The following is a 22,938-nucleotide window of genomic DNA, read 5'->3' on the forward strand; positions in this document are numbered from 1 at the left end:
ATCACTCGCCCCCCCTGTGGATTTTCATTTCTCTCGCCCCCCGGCACGGCCCTGGGAAAAGGGCCAGGCGAAGGTGTAATCCGTGGGTAGGCTGGCGTCCCTCCTGACAGCACCCCGGGGGTCGCCAGCAAATCCAGGGCTTCCCTGGCTCCCCGACGCCCGCGCCCCGCCCGCTCACCCGCGTGCGACAGGGGCGCCGTGAGGTTCCCGTGGCGCTCCTCGTTGTAGATCACCACCGCCGAGGCGTTCCTCCGCGCCGCCACCAACACCTTGTCCTTGAGGGTGCAGCCCCCATGCGCCACCAGGGCGACCCAGGGCGCGGCTCCGCCGCCGCCCGGCGCGGGCACCACGAAGCGCGTGTCGGGCGCGCAACCCTCAGGGTCGCCGTCCCGGGCGCCCGGGAAGCCCACCAGGCCCAGCGCGCCCTCCTTGGGGGAGCTGTCGCCGAAGCGGCCGCTCTCCGAGACGCTGCACACGGTCCGGTTCGTCTGCCGGTCCAGGTACTCCAGGCTCACCACGGCCGAGTACCACTCGAGCGCCCGGCCCCCGACCCCCGGCGCGCACAGGGCCAGCGCCAGCAGCGCCGGCAGCGCCAGCGCACTGCGGGCCCCGCCGCCAGCCTCGGGCCGCCGCACCATGGCCCCACCACCGGGAGGAGGAGCGGCCGCGCGGGCTCCCCGGGGCCTGCGGGAACGAAAGCCGGCGACGGAGGAAGCCGAGGAGAGAGGGCAGAGCGTCCGCCGCCAGCGGGAGAGCGCCAACCGTGGGCGGGCGCAGCGCACGCGCACCCGGTGGAGCGCAGGGGGCGGGGCAACGGGAGGGGCGGGGTTACAGAGGACGGAAGGGGCAGGGGCCAGGTGACTGGGGGCGGGACTATGGGGCAGTGGGAGGGGCTAAGGGACAATGGGCGGGGCGGCGTAGGGACGGGGGCAATGGGCGGGGCTATGGGGGCAATGGGCGAGGCTATGGGGCAATAGGCGGGGCTATGGGGGCAATGGGCGAGGCTATGGGGCAATGGGCGAGGCTATGGGGCAATGGGCGAGGCTATGGGGACAATGGCGAGGCTATGGGGCAATGGGCGGGGCTATGGTGCAATGGGCGGGGCGGCGTAGGGACGGCAATGGGCTGCGGGAGCCCTGGGTGAGTCGCAGTCCCGCCGTCCGAGACCCCGAGGAGCCCGCAGACGGGGAGCTCGCGGCAGGGCGTCCGCCGAGGCCGCCGTAGCCACCGGCCGACCTTGTGCAAGGGGACTCCCGGTGCCCCGGAAGCCACGGGGAAGTGACCGCCCAGAAAGGGGAAGCTTCTCTGCCAAGCGTGGGAGCGGGATTGTGTAAAACCACTCAGCGGATGTTTATGAAGAATTTTTTAAAAAACATTTTATTTTTAATATTTTTTTATTGCTGTCAGAGAGGAAGGGAGAGGGGAGAGAAACATCACTGATGAGAGAGAATCATTGATCGGCTGCCCCCTATTGGGGATCAAGCCCGCAGCCTGGGCATGTGCCCTTGACTGCAGTCGAACCCGGGACCCTTCAGTCCGCAGGCCCATGCTCTATCACTGAGCCAAAGCAGCCAGGGCTGTTTATGGAGAATTTACTGTGGCAAACGACTTGCTTGTCTAAGACATTTAAAAGTCCAATTAAAAAATTCAAAGCTTCATTTCCCAGAAATGTTTCGTTACCAATTTTGTAATACTAATGATTCCTTAAGGCTTTTCTCAAGTATTATACTCACAAGAACACTTTTCTTATGTTTTTTATATATACTCTGTAGTTTTGAAATAAGTGCATCAAACTTAAATTGTATAGTAATAAATAAATAAAAAAACAAAAGAAATAGTTTGGACATAAATAAACCTGCCCCGATAACCTCTGCAGGAACAGAAGTTGATTCTAACTCACCTCTCTCCTTGGTCCAGGGCCCTATGCTGGTCAGGTAGGTGGTTGCCACTCCCACCAGGTCTTTCTGTTGGGCCTTAAACCCCCTCACATTTTCTGTTTGTTATCAATCTGGCTTGGACTGCGTTTTAAAACTGTGCTCCAAAATGCAGCCTGGCCCACACCCCTAAGTTTCCCTGAAGTTGAAATTTCCTCTCCCTTTCTCATCAGGAGACTAGTTTTAAAAGGCTGAAAGGATCGCCAGCCTAGAATAGGGAGGTAAGGGGCAGCGCTCAGAGAGTTGTGGAATGGAGTTTCTCCCTTGCTAGTGCAAGTGGTGTTCTTGGGGCGCCGCTGGCATAAGAATTTCCGGAGGCCCCCAGAGGAGGATGAGATGTGGTAGAAATCTTTATTTGAGTGGGATTACATTCCTCCATTTGCAAAGTCCCATTTCCCTTAAACTAGTCCTGGGAAGGCTGAAGCTGGGGGTCAGCAGAGCTAAAAGCAAAGCCAGTGTCCAGTGTTCGTTCTCTGGAGGAGCTGAGCGGGCACGGCAGCAGGCTAGTTGTCATCCATTAGTCCATGGCATGTGGGGTCCACATGGCGGTGGGCCCAGGGCGAGTGCAGAGCGCGAGAGCCCCAATGCCAGGAGTCGGGCAGGAGCAGCAAGAGAGAGAAGGTCAGGAGTGACGCTCTTTTTAGGAGCTTAAATACCAAATCTTCCTGTACTTGCAGTGACCATGCCTATACACCAACTCTGGCCAGTGCCCTGTTCCCAGGTGTGACGGACAGGCAAGCGTCCCCTGCCTCCTAGACTTCCCTGGGCGTACTTCTATTCCGTTTTGTCCAGTCCCTTCCCCCAGGATCCGGGGAACAGGTTTGGAGAGTGTTAAACTGCAGCTTTCAGGCACCAATGGCTTGCCTGTACTGTCTGGCCTCCCCTTTGCTCCTTTCCTGTTAGTTAATTAATAGGTGGGTAAGTACAATGGTGTCACTAGGACCCCCTACTATGTTCCAGCAAAACAAAATATTTGTAGTTCCCAGAACAAACCTTGCAGTTCCATGCTATGTTTTACAAATTCCTTCTCTACTTCATGAAATCCTGCTCCTGGCTCTTGTCCTGGCAAATACCGACTTAATCTTCAAGTTTTGTGGTTTTTTTCCCCCAAATTTTCTTTATTTATTGATTTTTAGAGAGCGAGAGATAGAGAAAGAGAGAGAGAGACATGGATTTGTTGTTCCACTTACCCTGCATTCACTGGTTGATTCTTGCATATGCCCTGACCTGGGATCAAACCCACATGCTTGATGATGTGGACAATGCTCTCTCTAATCAACTGAGCTACCCAGCCAGGGCAGTCTTCTAGTTTTAACTCAAAAGTTGTTTTTTTCTGTGAGACCATCCCTGGTTCCTAAAGGCAAGCTTCGATGCGCCTCCTATTTCCATGTTGCTCATGTAGGTCATGCTCACACATTAAAGTTGTATTGCTTTCCAGTACAGTCTTTAGCCTTTTGATAATGCTGAGTTTCCTGAGGGTCAGGATTTGGTCTTTGTTGTTTTCATGACTCTACCTCAGCTAGCAGAGCGTCAGGTGTGCCTAAAACTTATAAAATGCTCTTTTGACTGTTTCAGAGTCAAGGACTCATGGTTGTTGACAGGCATGTTGCTCAGTGAAGACCAACAGGCGAATAGGAACAGGCCTACAGTTGTTGAGCCTAGGCCCACTCCAGTCCTTTGGTTATTATTTTCACGACCAGTTTCAGACCTCAGCTGGTTCCCTCCTGACCCCAACCTGTCACCACTGACTCAGACCGGCCGGCTTTCCTCACCAATACTAGCTTCCCAGTGTTATGCCCAGATTTCAGGATCCCCAAGAAACCAACAGGGAGCCAGCCAGTCCGATGCAAAAGCAAAGAGTCCTTTATATTTCAAGCTAGCTTGAGCTCCCCGTCCACTACACTCACCAACACAACGGCAAGCCAAGTGGCTGAGAGACAGAACCCCGCGTAGAGATGGGTTTTATAGGGGGGGGGGTTGGAGTAAGGGGAGGAGAAAGGACTGTGCTCTGCCGATTGGCCAGGCGCAAGTCGGTGTCTTGTTCCTGGGTGTGGCTAGCAGAGTCTTAGACTTCCAGGAAGAAGCTCCTTGCCAAGCACATGGCCAAGGTAAGATGGAGGACGTAGCCCTTACCCTGGGGCAAGATGGAGGGCGTAGCCTTTACCCTGGGGCAAGATGGAGGGCCTAGCCCTTGCCCTTTCATTCCCCCCTTTGTCTTGGAACTTCCGGCTCAATCATGAGACAGACTGCATTTCTATTCCGCCGTTGCTAGAGGCCCGTACTGGGCATATCTTAACAAATGGTCTGGTGGAAGGGAAAGAAACCATTTTAGCTTTAACAACTTCTATTGAAATAGGATTTTTCTTCTTAAAATTCCTCCATGGCTATCAAAAAGCCAAATCAAGATTAATTTATCTACTGTCCTGATGTTTGCATAAACCCAACAAGAATGGTAACTGACTACCTTTGCTGGAATCTCATGGTTGAATCTTAATGTGCCCCGTAGGGCCAGGAAGCCACGCCACCCAGCTGCCATGAGGCCCGCCTGCAGTATCTGCTGAGTTAGGTGAATCCCTCACCTGTAGCAACTCCACCTGAGCCCACGCTCCAGGCTTTAAGGCCCATCTCAGTAGCCCTCCTACTTGTTGTGGCCCAGAGTGTGTGGGGGTTCCGCAGGGATGCAGAGGCATCCTTACTGCTCCCCTTCTACTCTTACCAACCGCCAGTGATGGTAGGGCATGGGCCTGACACTCCAGCGCTAGCCATCTTCAGGGCTTCCAAGCAGGATACCAGGCTTTCTTTGTGGCATTCTTATTGGCTTCAAGTCTTTAGAGCTCAGACAGGGCTCTTTAAAACATGATATCCCAGTCAAAGTTTTCCGTTAATAAAACCACTATTAGGAACCGGTCTTATTGAATCTATGCAAAGAAATATATTGCCATGTTAGCATTGCCAAATTTCGGAGGAATTACATAAGGAGAAAAACATACTGATCTACTCTAAGATTTTCTGACTTTCCTTGCCAGTTCCTTTTAACAAAACAGTAATTGTTGGCATTAAATTTTCTCTCTATGCATAACCATGCCTCAGACCTTCTATTCTAAACAGGTTTTTTCCAGCTTACTACTCCTGACATGGGCATGGTGACTCAGGCCTGCAAGACAGTATTACAGGCTGCCAACTGTTAGCTGTCTCTCAACAGAGACCAAAACCTGATGGGCACCGTTCCTGCCCATTTGGGCACCTGCCCTCTTGGTAGCTAGCCATCCTTTACTTTTGGGGGCCACCCCATAGTTCCCTTCCAGTACAGCCAGCACACATTCAAACCTGCAAAAGAATCAAAGGTCAATATAACATATCAATACAATGAAACATAATATTGGCATCATGGCCGCTTCAGGCAGCCAAATCTTCCGCTACTAAACATGTGATACTAAAGTCTATTCCTGATCTTCCTATGAATTGTCCTTGTCTTTTTGAAGCCATGTCCATGAAGACGCAGGCATTATCTAAGTCTATTCAATGTTACCAGCATCGGGCAGGTCGAGCACGCTGTAGCTTGAGCTGGAGCGGGTTGCGTTGTTCTCGATTGACGCTCCATTTGGTGACAAAGTTTTTCCGGATAGTGGATGGGTCCGCTGACCAGATGTGGGTGTGATGGACCCAGGTCATGACGCCGTCTATCTATTTTGAGAGCGGTGGGGGTCTCAGCACCACGGTGTAGGGTGTAGGGACCTTTCCATCATGGCTCCAGGGTCTCCAGGTGGTACCTTTTGATGTAGACCCAATCTCCTGGTCTGTAGTTGGGGTTGGGCCAGTCTCCTGGGTGGCACCGAGGCGCAGCCAAATGTCCTCGTGCGCCCTCTGGAGCCCTCTCAAGGGAAGAGATAGTTCTTGCAGCAAGAAAGTCAGCTTTAAGGTTAGAAACCCTGTTTATTAGTTACAGCACTTTGCTTTCTTGCCTTTCTACCAGTTCCCTTTGTGGCAGAGCAGCAACCAGGCCTCTTTCAAGGGAGTGCGCTAGGAGGGGGATCAGCCCCTCCTTTGCTAGCAGCAACAGGTACCAAACCCTTTCAGTACATTTGACCAGCTTCATTCCCGCCCATCTTTACAGATTCCAAGGCCCATTGTCTTCCTTTAATCAGTACTGGCCTGTATTATCTAATTCAGCACAGGCAGGGGGAAGGGCCCATTAAATCTTTGCCCTGAGGAACTGTGAGCCCCACCCTTAAATGTCCCAATCAGACTAGAAAAGCCACAAATACCTTTTAAATCTACCCCAGAATTCCAAAATCCCAACTTAGCACAGAATGTCACATAGTAAATCAAAGTTCCCAGCAAACAGACAGAGGTGTTTACAAACATCAAATACACATTTATACTTACACCTTTTCAGTGAACAAGTATCTTTACAGTCTTGGGCTCTTGAGCTGATAACAGGAATATCGCCCAAGTCCCCTGATGGGGACCTGACAGGAACAGATGTGGGGGCCTTTCCCACATCCCAGGACAGGATTCTTGACCTATGTCTCATTCAGATAGAAACGGTTTTCATCATAAATGAACAAACAAATCCAAAACCAGAAATCAAGAAAACCAAGGCCAGAAGTACCCTCTGATGTTTCAGGGGTACCAAGGAAGGAGAAGTTAGGCCGCGTCCAGCCCTTCTTATAATCCACCACCAGTGACCAGTCCCAGCTCACTGGCCTACCATCCATTCAACATTTCTTTCCTCCCATCACATCAAAGCCATGCTTTTCAGTTAGTTAGAACTTTTAGCCTTAATTTTTAGGTGACATGTAAATAATTAACATTCCTCAGATTAACAATACATTCAAATTTAACAAGGATACATATTTAAGCAATAAGGACAGATCAATTTACAGAAGCAGAGACAGCATGCAATCCAAACCACAGCTGTGGGTATTATCTAGAACCTGGGTTAAAATTAGGCATATCCTGGGTCTCCCGAACACTGAGTTGCAAGTTAGCTGGAGCCCTCCCGACCCTGGGACAGCTGCACTGTCCCTCCCAGGCAAAGGAAAAATATGCCCTTGAAGATCAGCATGAAACCACAGTCTCTATAAATTGGATCACTGCTATCGGTCCCTTTTAAAGACTTTGACATAACCTTTAATTGTCCTTAGTTTAAGGAAAGCAGGGTTTTCTAGATTTAAGAGATTAGCTTAAAAATAAGTCCGCGAAGCAAGCACACTTGCAGCCCCATAAAACTTCGCCTTAAAGCTCCACCCCTGACTAAATCACAGGGAAGGGCCTTTGCTGTTTCAAGATGGCGGCCCCACGGGAGCGGCAAACCATGCGCCAACATGGCAGCTGCCAAGGCTTGCAGCCCAAAATGGTGGCTGTACAATAAGCAAAGGCATTTAGTTACCACAATAACACAATTTTTCCCAATTCAATCCGAACATTTCTTTGTCAGGTTCATCTCTGCCATTTTTAAGGCCAAAACAGTCTCGGGTTTTTATTCTGTACACAGCAAAAGGTCAAGTTCAGCTCAAAACTATGTGCACTCGTTTTTAAACTGGCCTTTTCCCTTTACACTTGCACAGAAATCCCGGATGCATTTTAAAACTTTTACATTTAACTTCTATGATCTAGCTGGGGCCCAGCTCCCGTCCAGAGTCGCCGCCGCCACTGGCCGTCCGGCCCGCGGGCTCCGTGGGGGACCTTCCCCCGGACCCAACGCCGCCGGGGGCCTCACTGCTCCCGCCTCCCGCAAGCGACTCGCCGGCCTCGGCCCCCCCCCGCCCCCCCCCGGAGCTCCACTCTCTTGTTACAAGCCCGGGGGCCAATGCCTGCCAGCTGCCGCCGCCGCCAAGCTGCCTGGGCCCATGCAGCCAGGCTCCGGGGAGAGGGCTGCGCTCGCCGCGTTGTCGCACTCCTGCACACCTGCCCCCGGGTGCCTGGCACCCCAACTGCGCAGCAAGCGGGCCTCAGCTTCCGCATCCAGGCAGCTCCTGGGCGGGCAGGTGCATCCTCTCCTGTGGCCCGAGGCACAGTGATCCCTGCTCACCTTCCCTGCCTGGGAGGTGCACGGGCGGGCGGTGGGCAAGGAGCGAGCGGCGAGCGGAGGTGAGCAGGGACCCCTCCCCTGCCTCTACACTGACAAACTTTCACCAGACATTCATTCAGAGTTTAAACAATCCATTCAATTCCTAACAACTTCCCAACTCCTGAGGGAGCTCTAAAGCCTCCCCCAGGAATGATCAATCACAATACCCAAAGGAGCAGTCTGAGTTCGTCCCATAACATCCGTCCAGTAAGTCCACAGAAAACAGAAAAACACAGACACAGACAAACAGGGCCCCAAAGAACAGCCTTCCAACTCCATGGAAGCAACTAGACGATGGCATTACGCCAAACCTGCTGGAGCAACCCACCTTGTCTCAGATCCTCAAGAGGAAACCACATCCCTCGTGAGGGGAATACACATCCCTCAAATCCGTGAGGAGAATACACATTCCTCTTGGGGAGCAGAACGTCTTCTAACTCTCCCCTTGCCTGTGGTCTTTCACGGCGCGTCCGCCTAGACCCCTCAGGCACTTACAGATTCCAGAAGTGAGCTCACACAGGACAGATAAAGAGCAAGTCCCTGAACAGAGGCAGTAGAAAACTGCCTAGGAATGCTTCTTTTCTACCTTTTTTAAAAGATAGGTCAGATTCGAACCCTTAGCCAGTCCGAGTTTTGACGGTGAGTACCATCTAGAAGCCATTCCTCCAGATACAGGACAAGTCCCTTAGAGATAACATATATCACACAGAACAGAATACACAACACACAGACACTTACCGCGGCCAGTCAGACTCTATGGATTGGGGGGTCCCTACATGGTCTTGGGAACCCCGGGAGAGCCCCCAAATGTTATGCCCAGATTTCAGGATCCCCAAGAAACCAACAGGGAGCCAGCCAGTCCGATGCAAAAGCAAAGAGTCCTTTATATTTCAAGCTAGCTTGAGCTCCCCGTCCACCACACTCACCGACACAACGGCAAGCCAAGTGGCTGAGAGACAGAACCCCGAGTAGAGACGGGTTTTATAGGGGGGGTTGGAGTAAGGGGAGGAGAAAGGACTGTGCTCTGCCGATTGGCCAGGCGCAAGTCGGTGTCTTGTTCCTGGGTGTGGCTAGCAGAGACTTAGACTTCCGGGAAGAAGCTCCTTGCCAAGCACATGGCCAAGGTAAGATGGAGGACGTAGCCCTTACCCTGGGGCAAGATGGAGGGCGTAGCCCTTACCCTGGGGCAAGATGGAGGGCCTAGCCCTCGCCCTTTCACCCAGTGCGCTCAGTCCCTTCAGTTCCCTCCCCTTCTGTCCCAGAAGCAAAGCTGGTCGCCTCACCCCACTGCCGGAAGCCGGTCCATCCTTGCTGCTTGACACAGTCGCTGCAGGGAAGAAACATCTGCACAGCATATGTTTCAATGGACCTGGCATATATAGCATACTGTTCTTAATATGTTTGCTCCCTTTAGCGCCATGTGTTTTAACCAAGGTCACCTCTCCAAGAAAGGTTGTTTCCCCAGGTGGGGATCTTTTCCTGAGGTTAGGGAGGGGATACAACCCCTTAATTAAGTGCCAGGCGGGTAGTTAAGCTACACAATCTTTACTCCCTGGAATGGAGATAAGAAACGCCCTAACCTTTGTAATAGAAATTGACAGGATTAAAATCGGCTGGTATAAATACGGATGTAACAAGACAATAAACATCAGAACCTCATCAGATCCTAACCAGAACCTAGCCAGAGAACATGGCAAAAGATCCTGGACAGAACCTGGCTACAGAACTTTACTGGAGAACCTAGACAGAACATGGCAAGAGAACCTGACTAGAACCTGGTGACTGAACCTGGCTGGAGAACCTAGCAAGAGAACATGGAAACAGCACCTGGCTGGAGATCCTAGCAAGAGAACATGGACACAGCACCTGGCTGGAGATCCTAACCAGAACTTCGCTGGAGATCCTGACCAGAACTTGGCTAGAGATCCTGGCTAGGCTGCTGATCAACTGAAGGCTGTCTCCGTGTCATTACTTCTTCGCCGACTCCGTCCACACCTTTGGGGATCCCTGGACCTGCTGGGGTTGGACCCCAGCACCCCACCACTCTTTATGCTGGGAGTGGGGGGATTGGGTAGGCAGGCATCATTATCTTTCTTTTAATTGTTTAATAATGGGAAAATATCAACTGTTTCTAAAAGTTGAGGGACTAGTATAATGAAGCTCTATGCACTTATAACTTAGATTCAGCACTGATCAATCATGGCTAACTTCATTTGTCGTGCATGCCGTCACTTCCACTTGACACTATTAGATAATATTTTGAAGGAAATCCCAGATATTGAGGGGAAGCAGAGTTTGCCATCCCAAAATATGCCTCTGGGGAATATTGATTATTTTAAGGTGGTTATTTTTAAGATAAAAAAGACTTAGAAACTTGCCCCCCCCACCTGCCGCCTCCCTAAAGGAATTCAGGTAGAAAGACCTGCTTCAGGAAGAGAGCCTTAGCATACTCACCTTACCACATAAGAATTAAGCGTGGCAGACAGGGAGGGCCCAAGTAAGTCTTATGAGAACCCTCTCTGTGTCCTGTTGTTTCTGGGGGGCCTGGCAAGAATGTGCTTCCTTCTCATCTTCCTGTGAATTACCTACTGTCCCTTTGGAATCCCAGACCCCTGCCTCCCGCTCCGTTGTCCAGAATGGCATGTCAATCTCAACTGCCCAATGTGTCCTGGGTCTCATATGTACATACACAATGAAATGGGAATTTGGACTGGATCGTGCGATGTTCCCTGGGCAGGATGGCTTTTCCCCAGTTCTTTGTCCATTGGAGTCGAAGAATGAAACCACGGATGGAAGATGGTATAGCAAAGGTGTGAATTTATTGAAGAACAAGTACAGACTCCCATGTGGGGAGGAGGAAAGAGTTACACTGAGTCCCTTTCCCCTACAGTTTATAAAGGCTGCAGGTCTTTGTGCCTTTATATCCCCTCTGATTGGTCACCATCCCCTTCTGATTTGGTCACTATAGCAACTCCTGAGTGCAAAGGTTGAACCTCACATGGGAACCTCATGTGGGACACCTGAGGCTCTCTTCCCTCATTGTTCTCCTATTCCCTCTGGGCTTTCTTCCTCCTTCCCTTTATTCTGTAGATGTGTACCTTTTGCTACTCCCAGCTCCCTTCTCTTATGGAAATGTAACTTCTGCTGCTCCCTTGTCTTATGGAAATGTAGCCTTTTGCAACTCTATGGCCTTGTGTGTTTTTTATGGACCCCTTAGTTTTTAAAATTTCCTAAACTTGCCTATTTCAGCCCTAAAAACTCCTATTTTACCCAAAAAAAACTCCTTTCAATAGTATATTTGGTGCCTTGGCCATTTTAGCTCAGTGGATAGAGCATCAGCCTGCAGACTGAAAGGTTTGATTTCAGTCAAGGGCACATGCCCGGGTTGCGGGCTCGATCCCCAGTAGGGGTGTGCAGGAGGCAGCCGATCAATGATTCTCTCTCATCATTGATGTTTCTATCTCTCCCTCTCCCTTCCTTTCTGAAATCAATAAAAATATATAATATATATATATATATATATGGTAATTTTATCCTGTTAATCTGTCTCATGTTAATTTGATTACTAGTCCAGCCAGAAGAATTTAGAAAAGAAAACTATTTCTCTGCCTATACAACATCATATCTTATCTGTAAACATTTTAATGTTTTTTTGTTTTTTTTTTAAATATATTTTATTGATTTTTTACAGAGAGGAAGGGAGAGGGATAGAGAGTCAGAAACATCGATGAGACAGAAACATCGATCAGCTGCCTCCTGCACATCCCGAACTGGGGATGTGCCCGCAACCCAGGCACATGCTCTTGACCGGAATTGAACCTGGGACCTTTCAGTCCGCAGGCCGACGCTCTATCCACTGAGCCAAACCGGTTTCGGCAACATTTTAATGTTAAAAAAAACCACATAATCACGATATTATCACAATTTTTAAAAAGCAAAAACATAATTATTAGGTTTTACGCCACCGCAAGGAAAAACCGTGAGTCCAAACAGAGACCAGATTAAACAGGCTTTATTGGGAGCACACAGGCGGGTTCACCAGCTCGGAGAGGGGAGCAGAAGCCGCGCCAAACTGGAGTAGGGGCAAGTTTTTATGCTGGCAGAAACTGGTGGCAGTGGGGGTTTTCCGGGGTCAGGTGAAACCTGCGGTCTGTCCTGCGGTTTTGGCCATTTCCAGGAGCCGTTTGTCTGGCAGTTTCTGGACGTCAGTGTGGTGAGGTCAGTTTCTCACCGGCCCAAGAGAGGGAGGGGGTCTTTTCGCCCCCGGGGCGGGGTGCCAGTGAATACTGGACAATAATCACACAAAAAATTTGTCCATAACTCTGTTGCTGATGGAAATGGGGTCTTTTCACAGAGTTACAAGAAAAGCATTTCTGGGACCCACACATGGGAGGATATGGTTAGTGGTAAGATTCATTGGGATTGAAATAAATGTCCCCAGGTCTCAGCTGTCTGTCCTGCTCTAGAAGAAGTCCAGCCTCCTCGTCATCAGGCCCAGAAGTAGGGCCTGTGTCTAGAAGTTCTGTGCCATAGGCTCAGTCCGGTCCAGTCCCTGTCCCCATCTGCTGGCTTAGCTTCTATTTTGCTGGCGCTTGGGCTGGCACTGTGCTTAGGCACCGTTTGGAGCCCATGTGGTCTGCTGTGGGCCCCAGGTGGCTGCTTTAAGCTTGGGAAGGACTAGGCACTTTTTAAAAAACACATATTTTTATTGAATTCAGAGAGGAAGGGAGAGGGAGAGAGAGAGAAACATCAATGATGAGAGAGAATCATGGATCAGCTGCCTTCTGCTTGTCCCCTCCTGGGGATGCAGCCTGGAACTAGACACGTGCCCTGACCTGAATCCAACAGTGACCTCCTGGTTCATAGGTCGATGCTCCACCTGAGCCACGTGGCCAGGCAGGGCCAGGTGCTTCTGGAAACTAGCCCATCACTTTCCCAGGCCCGTAGGGGCTGCACTGGGTCCTCCCCTAACCAATCCATGTCCTAGATCTTCTGGGCTCTGTGTCCCTTTCCAATCCCATCCTGCGCAATTTCCCCTTTCTGCATTTGGCTGATATTTTGGCTGATGGCAGTTTAGCATATTCTTCTGTTCCCTGTATTTTCTGAGAACTGGTAGTTAGGTCGAGATCTGAGCTGATACAGCTTAGATTTTTGGCAAGAACACTTCATAGGTGGAGCTGGGCACTCCATCTGCGAGTAAATTATGTTGAGGTGCCTTTCTGTTTTGTAATGTTAGTGGCCACTGATGGTCATTACCTAAATCTATTACTATTTTATTAAGGGTTTGCAAAGTAGTGATATTCTAATTCTATCATTCCTTCTTCATTTATGAGCTGGAATACTGTACAAAAAATTACCCCTCAACCAATAGAAGTGCAAATTTAAATGTTTAATTCTCTTATTTATCCATTTTCAGAATAATGAATCCCCAACCTCCCTCCAAGGATCTAGTTCCTTGCTGTTACTCTTCCTGAAGCCACATTCTGCCACCAATGGGCTACTTAGCTGTCTTCCTTGCTTTCTGAAGTCAGCTGACCAGCAGCCATTTCTATTGGGAATCTTCTTCTTCTTCTTCTTCTTCTTCTTCTTCTTCTTCTTCTTCTTTAAAAAAATAAAATGCTTTTTAAAAGGCTACAATCTGTGCCCTGGTTTTGTAAATATATATATATTATAAATATATACATTTTGTAAATATATATTATATATATATAATATATATTACATGTTTACTGTAAAAGTAAAAAGATCCATAAGATATAGATAAATTGAAGAAAGTTAAAAATATCATAATTATACCAGAGAAATACTATCAAATTTTGGTAAACCACATTCTAGTCTTGTTTCTATGACCCTGTAAATATTTTTTTAAATGACAAAATACAATGCATATTGTTTGTTTAATTTGCCTTTTATAAACTCAGCAAAGTCTCATGAACAATTTTTCTATACCATGAATGCACTTCTCCACGATCATTTAAATGGCTACATGGTATTTCAGCATTTGAAAGCAGCACTGCTTTTATAATCAACTAGAGACCCGGTGCACAAAAATTTGTGCACTTGGGGGTAGGGGGTCCCTCAGCCCGGCCTGTGCCCTTCGCAGTCTGGGACCCCTTGGGGGTGACCATTTGCTGGCTTAGGCCTGCTCCCCGGGGGATTGGGCCAGGATGGCAATCAGACATTCCTCTGGCAGTCCGGCAGCCCTCGGGGGATGTCCATTTGCCAGCGGGGAGCAGGCCTAAGCTGCAGTCGGCCATCCTTAGCGCTGCTGAGGAGGCAGGAGAGACTCCCACCACCACCACTGTACTGGCAGCCATCAGCCTGGCTTGTGGCTGAGCAGAGCTCCTCCACGTGAGAGCTCACTGACTGCCAGAGGGCAGCTCCTGCATTGAGCGTCTGCCCCCTGGTGGTCAGTGTGTGTCATAGTGACCAGTCATTCCCAGTCTTTCTGCTGTTAGGGTCAATTTGCATATTATCCTTTCACTATATAGGATAGAGGCCTGGTGCACGGGTGGGGGTCGGCTGGTTTGTCCTGAAGGGTGTCCCGGATCAGGGTGGGGGTCCCGCTTGGGTGCCTGGCCAGCCTGGGTGAGGGGCTGAGGGCCGTTTTCAGACTGGCGGGTGACTGAAGCTCCCAGCCTCTCCTTTTTTTCTTTTTTTCTTTTTTATTCTGGGATTTATTTACCTTCTATAGCTGTCACTGGAGCTGAGAGCTGGCTCCAGCTCTGAGGCTGCGGCTGGCTGAAAGCAGGTATCTGGGTTTGTTTAGCTTCTATAATTGCCATCACTGCCGCTCTAAGCTCTGAGGCCAAAGCTGGCTGAAAGCAGGTATCTGGAGCTTGTTTAGCTTCTATAATTGCAACTTTGTTGCTTAGAGCGTAGCTTAGAGCAGGGAAAGGCAGGCGGGGAACGTTGGCTTCCTCCGTCACTGGAGCAAGCAAGCCTCATGTTTGCTTCAGCTGCGTGGCTCCTGGCCGCCATCTTTGTTGGCAGTTAATTTGCATATCCTGCTGATTAACCAATGGGAAGCATAGCGAAGGTATGGTTAATTACCATGTTTGTCTATTATTAGATAGGAGTAGAGGCCCGGTGCACAAAAATTTGTGCACTCTGGATGGGGGGAGGTCCCTCAGCCCGGCCTGTGCCCTCTCACAGTCTGGGACCCCTCAGGGGATTACCGCCTGCTGGCTTAGGCCCTCTCCCCAGGGGATTGGGCCTAAGCTGGCAATCAGACATTCCTCTGGCAGTCCGGCAGCCCTCGGGGGATGTCCATTTGCCAGCGGGGAGCAGACCTAAGCTGCAGTTGGACATCCTTAGCGCTGCTGAGGAGGCAGGAGAGACTCCCACCACCACCACTGTACTGGCAGCCATCAGCCTGGCTTGTGGCTGAGCAGAGCTCCTCCCATGTGGGAGCTCACTGACCACCAGAGGGCAGCTCCTGCATTGAGCGTCTGCCTCCTGGTGGTCAGTGTGTGTCATAGTGACCAGTCATTCCCAGTCTTTCTGCTGTTAGGGTCAATTTGCATATTATCCTTTCACTATATAGGATAGAGGCCTGGTGCACGGGTGGGGGTTGGCTGGTTTGTCCTGAAGGGTGTCCCGGATCAGGGTGTCCCAGATGCCTGGCCAGCCTGGATGAGGGGCTGAGGGCTGTTTTCAGGCTGCCCTCACCCCCTTCCGGGTGGGGGTCCCCACAGGGGTGCCTGGCCAGCCTGCATGAGGGGCTGAGGGCTGTTTTCAGGCTGCCAGCACCCCCTTCAGGGTGGGGGTCCCCACTGGGGTGCCTGGCCAGCCTGGATGAGGGGCTGAGTGCTGTTTTTAGGCAGGCCAAGCCTGCAACTGAAGCTCCCAGTTTCTCCTTTTTTTTCTTTTTTTTTTTATTCTGGGATTTATTTACCTTCTGTAATTGAAACTTTGTTGTGGCTCCAGCTCTGAGGCTGGCTGGCTGAAAGCAGGTTTCTGGGGTTTGTTTAGCTTTTATAATTGAGACATAGTTACATTTCGGAGCTGTTGCTTTCAGGCTCAGAGCCAGGTGGCGGCAGGCGGGGAACCTTGGCTTCCTCCATCACCAGGGCAACCAAGCCTCATGTTTGCTTCAGCTGCGTGGCTGCCAGCCGCCATCTTGGTTGGCAGTTAATTTGCATATCACCCTGATTAGCCAATGGGAAGCGTAGCGGGGGTATGGTTAATTACCATGTTTGTCTATTATTAGATAGGATTCCTGGTTTTGGACATGTAAGTTGTTTCTTATTTTTCATATTATAAATAAAAACAGAATTTTTTGTTTAAAATTTATAATGTATTATAATTTATATATTGTAAATTTTTCTGCTTATCATTTATAATAATATTTTAAATTTATAATACTTATCAATGAAAAGTTGCACAATCATTTGATTCTTCTCTCATAGAATCAGTTCCTAAAATTGAAATTGCTGGACCTAAATATGGGCACTTTAAACAAATTCTTGTATGGCTCAGTGGTTGAGTGTCAACCCATGAACTGAGAGGTGCTAGGTTTGATTCCCAATCGGAATTTCAGTCTCAATCCACTGGGGATTGAGGAAGTAAGAACCGATAGATGTTTCTATCTATCCCTCTCTCTTCCTCTCTCTCTCAAATCAATACAAACATATTAAAAAACAACACCAATTCTTTTTAGTATAATACATTCTCATGATTTAAAGTTCAAAGGGTACAAATATAGTATACTCTTTGCAACCCTTGTCCCAGCTACCCCATACTGAAGCAATCAATCAGTTTCTTCTAGATTATTCCAATATGATTACTTTCATAATTATACAACAAATTAATTTATATATTTACTTTCATCCCTCTTTTTTCCCCAAAGGGTAGAATATTATAAACTGCATTGCACCTTGCATTTTTCACTTATTTATTTGTTGAAGATCTTTGCGTGATGGTTCACAAAGAGCGTCCGTTGTTAGGCTGCATAGCACCTCATGATGTTCCGTTGTCTATTTAACCAGTCGCAGCTCACCGGCATTTAGCTTATCATCATCAATCTTCTGCTATTACAAACAATTTTGCAACAAATAACCTTGCACCTCTGCCTCTTTACACAGTAGATTTTTAGAAGCAGACTTGGTGGGCGCAAGGGTTGGTGCAGTTGGACTTTGGTAGATAGTGCCAAAATGCTCCCCCAAAGAGGTTTTCCCGCTCCCACTCCACTAGCGGCACCATTAGCAAATTTGGTGTGCATCTCTTTATTGCTTTTTATTCTGATTGACCTCCAGTCCCTTTTGATTTTGCTGTTCGCAATTACTGGGGACCAGATGAGGGATTTAAAGAAATAACAAAGATGGGGAAGTGCTTAGTTATTTTGTTACCTGTTCATGATAACTGTTAAATTACTAGTTCTCAGCTGGCTGTTCCTCTGAATCTCCTGGGGGTGTTTTTTAACAGCAAGGTTGAAACCACTGTGTGTGATACGCAAGGTGGATATGTGACATCATGCATTCGTCAAAACGACAGACCTGTACAACAGTGAACGCTGATGTAAATATGGGCTTTAGTTAATAATAACCCCTCAGTGTCCACCGATTCCTGAGTGGCCAGCAGTTGTAACAAGTACACACACCAATGTGCTATTGGCAGGAGGGGCAGCGAGGCGGAGTGTGGGAGGGTGTATCTGGGAATGCTTTGTACTTTCTGTTCATTTTGTCTGTAAACATAAAATTGCTCTAAGAAATGAAGTCTATTGATTAAAACAAAAGCCACAAAACCAGGACAAGCCCCGGCCGCCTCCCCTAGAGGTTCTGATAAGGCGCCTGGAGTGGAGCCAGGACTAGAGATTCTTTGAAAGAAGCTCGGGTGCTGCGTGTGAGCACCCGGGGTTGAGCTGCTGCCTCACTACAGGCGTTGGAACCCCAATCTGCTTTTAACCCAGGGCCCACCCCAGACTAGTGACCCCTGCCTCCCTGAGGCGCAACCAGGGCGCTCCGGGGGGACGGAGAGGCCCCGCTGGCTCAGGCGCAGGCAGCCCTAGTGTGAGCAGATGGGTCTGCGCCCAGAGCGCCTCGGAGGGGCATCCGGAACCCTTCCAGATGCCCGCACACCAGTCCAGGCAAGCAGGGAGGGTGGCCACCGGTAGCTGTAGTGATTCTCAAAGGGCCGGTATTATTGGCATCACCTGGAATTGATTAGAAATGCAAATTCTTGGGCTCACCCCAGACCTACTGAACCCTAAACCTGGGCGGGGTGGGGGAGGAGGGTCCACAGTCCCTGGACAAGCCCAGGAGTTTCTGATGCACACCTCCTTGGAGAGCCACGGACTAATGTCCGAGAAATGATGTTTCCTTTTACCCAGGTTTTGACCTTGCCCCTTGGAAATGATAAACTCTAGTGTGATGCTTATACAGGGGTGGACAAAAATAGGTTTACGGTTGTACTGTAATGGGGCGACCCGCGGAGACGACCACCAGGGACTCAGATCAAGATTTAGGAGTCTTTATTAAGCTGGCCAGCAACTACAGTTACAGCACCCTGCCGAAGCAGAGGCTGAACTGCAGTGCCGACTACAGGAGTTACAGCGTTTTTATTTGCAAAAACCACAAAGTTAGTTACAAAGCCTTGTTTACACAATTTGTTCCCAACACAGTACAGCATCAGTACAGTGACCACCTTCCTATCTATGTGCCCTTGGAACAGAGAGCACAGTGTGCCCCGCCTGGCCGAAGCACCAGATATGCAGCCCAGCACATTCCCTACTGGTCTTATGTACATGAGTCAAATCAATGACTCGTTTGGGTCATTGTTGGGGAGGGAGTTATATTGACCCATGAGGACTATAAGCTTGATAGAATTAATGTTTTGCCGAATAAAGTCAGTGGGCCTGTTTATAAGATAAGGGCCTGGAATGAGGGCCAGGAGTAATCTCTAGAGGGTCTGAAGAGTCCTGGACTCTCTATTTTGCCTGGGCTGTCTTAAGCCGGGTGTGATGAAGCCACATCAGGATCCCGTTGACCTTGACTGCTGTGGGAGTGGTCCTTTCCAGGTAGGAGTCAGCCCTTGGGTGGCAAATTTCTTTACCAAAACAGTTACCAGGTTGGAAGCGATGAACCGGATACAGGCAGAGCATCTTGGATGTGCTTCTGGTCTGCTTTCTGGGTAGACTGTAAAGCCTGTAAGAACTTGAGTAAAGATTGGTTATGGATTTCAGCTTTTCTAGATTGGGTTTCCATGTAAGCTGGTGAGATGGGTAGTCAGGGTCTGGAAGAATCATGAGAATCTGTAGAGGCCCCACTGGTTTTAGGGCAACCTCCCAGGCTGCTTCGTCTGCAGCCTAGTTCCCTCTTGCTTCTGGGGAGTCCTCTTTGTCCTTGATTTAAGGCCCTTCTCAGCAGCCCTCCTACTCGTCGTGGCCCAGAGTGCGTGGGGGTTCCACAGGAACGCAGAGGTGCCCTTATTGCTCCCCTTGTACTCTGACCAACTGCCAGTGATGGTAGGGCATGGGCCTGACGCTCCAGCGCCAGCTATTTTCAGGGCTACCAAGCAGGATACCAGGCTTTCTCCAAGGCACTCTTATTGACTTCAAGTCTTCAGAGCTCAAACAGGGCTCTTTAAAACATGATACTCCAGTCAAAGTTTTCAGTCAATAAAACCACTATTGGAAACCGGTCTTATTGAATTTATGCAAAGAAATGTATTGCTATGATTTATTTATTAAGTATTGCCAAATTTTGGAGGAATTACATAAGGAGAAAAAGCTACTGACCTGCCTTAAGATCTTCTGATTTTCCTTGTCAGTCCTTTTTATGGACCCTCCAGTGTTATAACAAAACAGTAACTGTTGGATTTCTTTTATCAGTCCCCCCTAAGTACTTTGGCATAACTATTTACCCTCTGTTTATGGAGGCAGAATGTAAATTATTTACTCTTTCTAGCTTACCGGCCTGTATCATTTAATTAATTTCCTTTTAACATTTCTCTTCTCCTTCTTATTACATACACAACCTTTATAAATTTCATACTTTCAAATTAGCCTTTAAACCTTCTTTCTATGTCCTTTAAAAATGCATAACCAGAAGATGGCGGCATAGGTAAACACCGGAGACTGCTGCTGCAAACAACCACTTTAAAAATACAACTAAAAGACAGAACGGACCTCACCCAGAACCACAGGAAGGCTGGCTGAGGAGAGACTCTTTAACTAAAAGGAAAGACAACAGCATACTGAGGCTCAGAGGAGGCGCAGTGTGGAAAATATAAAGGTGCGGAGGTACGCACGCAAAGCTGGCTGGTGGCTGAGGGCGCGGTTGTCGTTTTCAATCAGGAGGGAGTCTCAGACTCTGAGCTCCAGATCCGGGCAAGTCTCTAGGGACTCAGACTCAAACGGGAGAAGCGGGATTGTCTGGCATCAGTTGGAACGTGAGGGCAGCTTTCTCTCCGAGGTTGGCAGCGGTTGCTGGGGTTCTGAGAAGCAGAGCCTCTGGGAAGGGGACTGAGAGCAGCCATAACTGCTCCCTCCGCCTGCCCTGTTGATCCCGCCCTGCCCAAGCCCTGCGCAGAGCCATTTGCCGGATCGCCTCAGGCAAAGGCTAGATTAGCACTTCTCCAGAGGACAGAAGTTTTCCCTCGGCAGACACAGCTGATTCTCACAGCCAGTCGGCCTGGTGGTCAAATCCCTCTAGTATTAACTACAACAATCAAGGCTTAACTAGAACAAGACTGCGCACAAAGGCTACAAGGGGGTGCACCAAGAAAGCATAAAAAATGGGGAGACAAAAAAACATGACAGAAATGGAGGATATGGAGCTAAAAAACGCAATTTTGAGGGCTTGCAATAATGTGCTAGAAGCTGCCAATAAACTTGATGAGAGCCTCATGAAAACTAATGAGACCCTAGATGCTATGATAAAGAACCAACTAGAAATTAAGCATACACGGATTGAAATAAAGAATATTATACAGACACCCAATAGCAGACCAGAGGAGCGCAAGAATCAAGTCAAAGATTTGAAATACAAAGAAGCAAAAAACACCCAACCAGAAAAGCAAAATGAAAAAAGAATCCGAAAATACGAAGATAGTGTAAGGAGCCTCTGGGACAGCTTCAAGCGTACAAACATCAGAATTATAGGGGTGCCAGAAGATGAGAGACAGCAAAATATTGAAAACCTATTTGAAGAAATAATGGCAGAAAACTTCCCCCACCTGGTGAAAGAAATGGACTTACAGGTCCAAGAAGCGCAGAGAACTCCAAACAAAAGGAATCCAAAGAGGACCACACCAAGACACATCATAATTAAAATGCCAAGAGTAAAAGACAAAGAGAGAAGCTTAAAAGCAGCAAGAGAAAGAGACTCAATTACCTACAAGGGAATACCCATACGACTGTCAGCTGATTTCTCAACAGAAACTTTGCAGGCCAGAAGGGAATGGCAAGAAATATTCAAAGTACTGAATACCAAGAACCTACAACCAAGATTACTTTATCCAGCAAAGCTATCATTCAGAATTGAAGGTCAGATAAAGAGCTTCACAGATAAGGAAAAGCTAAAGGAGTTCATCACCACTAAACCAGTATTATATGAAATGCTGAACGGTATCCTTTAAGAAGAGGAAGAAGAAAAAGGTAAAGATACAAATTGTGAACAACAAACATGCATCTATCAACAAGTGAATCTAAGAATCAAGTGAATAAATAATCTGATGTACAGAATGAACTGGTGATTATAATGAATCAGGGACATAGAAAGGGAATGGACTGACTATTCTTGGGGGGGAAAGGGGAATGGGAGATTCGGGAAGAGACTGGACAAAAATTGTGCACCTATGGATGAGGACAGTGGGTGGGGAGTGAGGGTGGAGGGTGGGGCGGGAACTGGGAGGAGGGGAGTTATGGGGGGGAGGGGAAGAGGAACAAATGTAATCTGAACAATAAAGATTTAATAAAAAAAATGCATAACCATGTCTCAGACCTTCTACTCAGTAATTCCTTATTCTTAGAAACCTCAATCCTTTAATGATTACTATAAAGTAAACAGCTAGTATTTCTTAGATTACTAAGAACAGGTAAGAACTGCTTCCTTATGTAATCTCAAGTATATTGTATCAGTCTAACTTAGTATTGGAAGGGTTAAAGAGAACAAACGGGGCAGAGAAAAACTTGTTGTGCTTAGTAGCAGCTTGCGGCCTTGAGTCCAGCCTAGTTCAGATAAGTAAAAATCAACAAAAACTATCTTTCCCTGCTCTCCCTGCTGACACCCCCCCTTTTTCTGCATTAACTATTTACTGTGTCCTTAGCTGCTCTCCCTCCTAGATTTTTCCTTCTTTAAGCCCCAGAGACTCAAATCCTTCTCCTCCTTTGCCACTTTTGATCTCTCTGACCTTTCCCTATCCTCCAGCCTAAGGCTTCTCCATCTCACCAGGCTGAGAGCCTACTACCCTATCTAGCGAATCCTACCGCCACTACCCCATCTTACACCCGCTCTGGAGCAGTTTTCGGCTCTCTTCCTCCCCGTGTCAGAGCGGATGTTGTCCCCAACAGAGACCCACTGTAAGGGCAGGCAGGTAGCAGGTCTCGGGACCACATGATAAAAATCCAGCAGTCCCTCTCCCTCACCCTACACAGGCCATGAGAAAATGTACTAATCTTAACCTAACAAGCCTTTGTTTAAACTTCTTTGGGTTGCAACCTTATACCTTTAAATTAACCCTAGACTTCCAAAATTTTAACCTAACACAGCAAAATTATACATTAGGGAAAAGCAATTAAAATTTCTCTACTGTCTTCCCCCTCAAGCGGGGTTTGCCCTATCTTTAAACAAATTAAACATCAGAGATACATAATACAAGAATAAATATTACAAGAATACACTCTGTAAACCTACTTTTGCCCACCCCTGTCCATGAATTCTCTATGTTTATGTCTCGATTATTTTGCTTTCATTCTTGGGCTTTGTCTAG

The 22,938-nt window shown here is 48.4% G+C and overlaps 1 protein-coding gene across 2 annotated transcripts in view; it reads right to left on the reverse strand.

Annotated features, from left to right (window-relative positions):
* RNF149 (ring finger protein 149) overlaps positions 1–743 on the reverse strand; it is a 42,326-nt gene extending 41,583 nt beyond the window's left edge. The window contains exon 1 of one of the 2 annotated variants that reach the window (XM_070429770.1): positions 179–743. In XM_070429770.1, coding sequence (XP_070285871.1) covers positions 179–638 — 460 coding nt within the window. In that variant the 5' untranslated portion in view covers positions 639–743. The remainder of the gene's footprint in view (positions 1–178) is intronic. The other variant, XM_070429769.1, reaches the window with a different exon arrangement.
* Between the last annotated feature and the right edge of the window lie 22,195 nt (positions 744–22,938).

Source organism: Myotis yumanensis, unplaced genomic scaffold (assembly GCF_028538775.1).
Source record: "Myotis yumanensis isolate MYYU_CA2020_CCGP unplaced genomic scaffold, mMyoYum1.0.hap1 SCAF_11, whole genome shotgun sequence".
Taxonomy (NCBI): Eukaryota; Metazoa; Chordata; class Mammalia; order Chiroptera; family Vespertilionidae; genus Myotis; species Myotis yumanensis.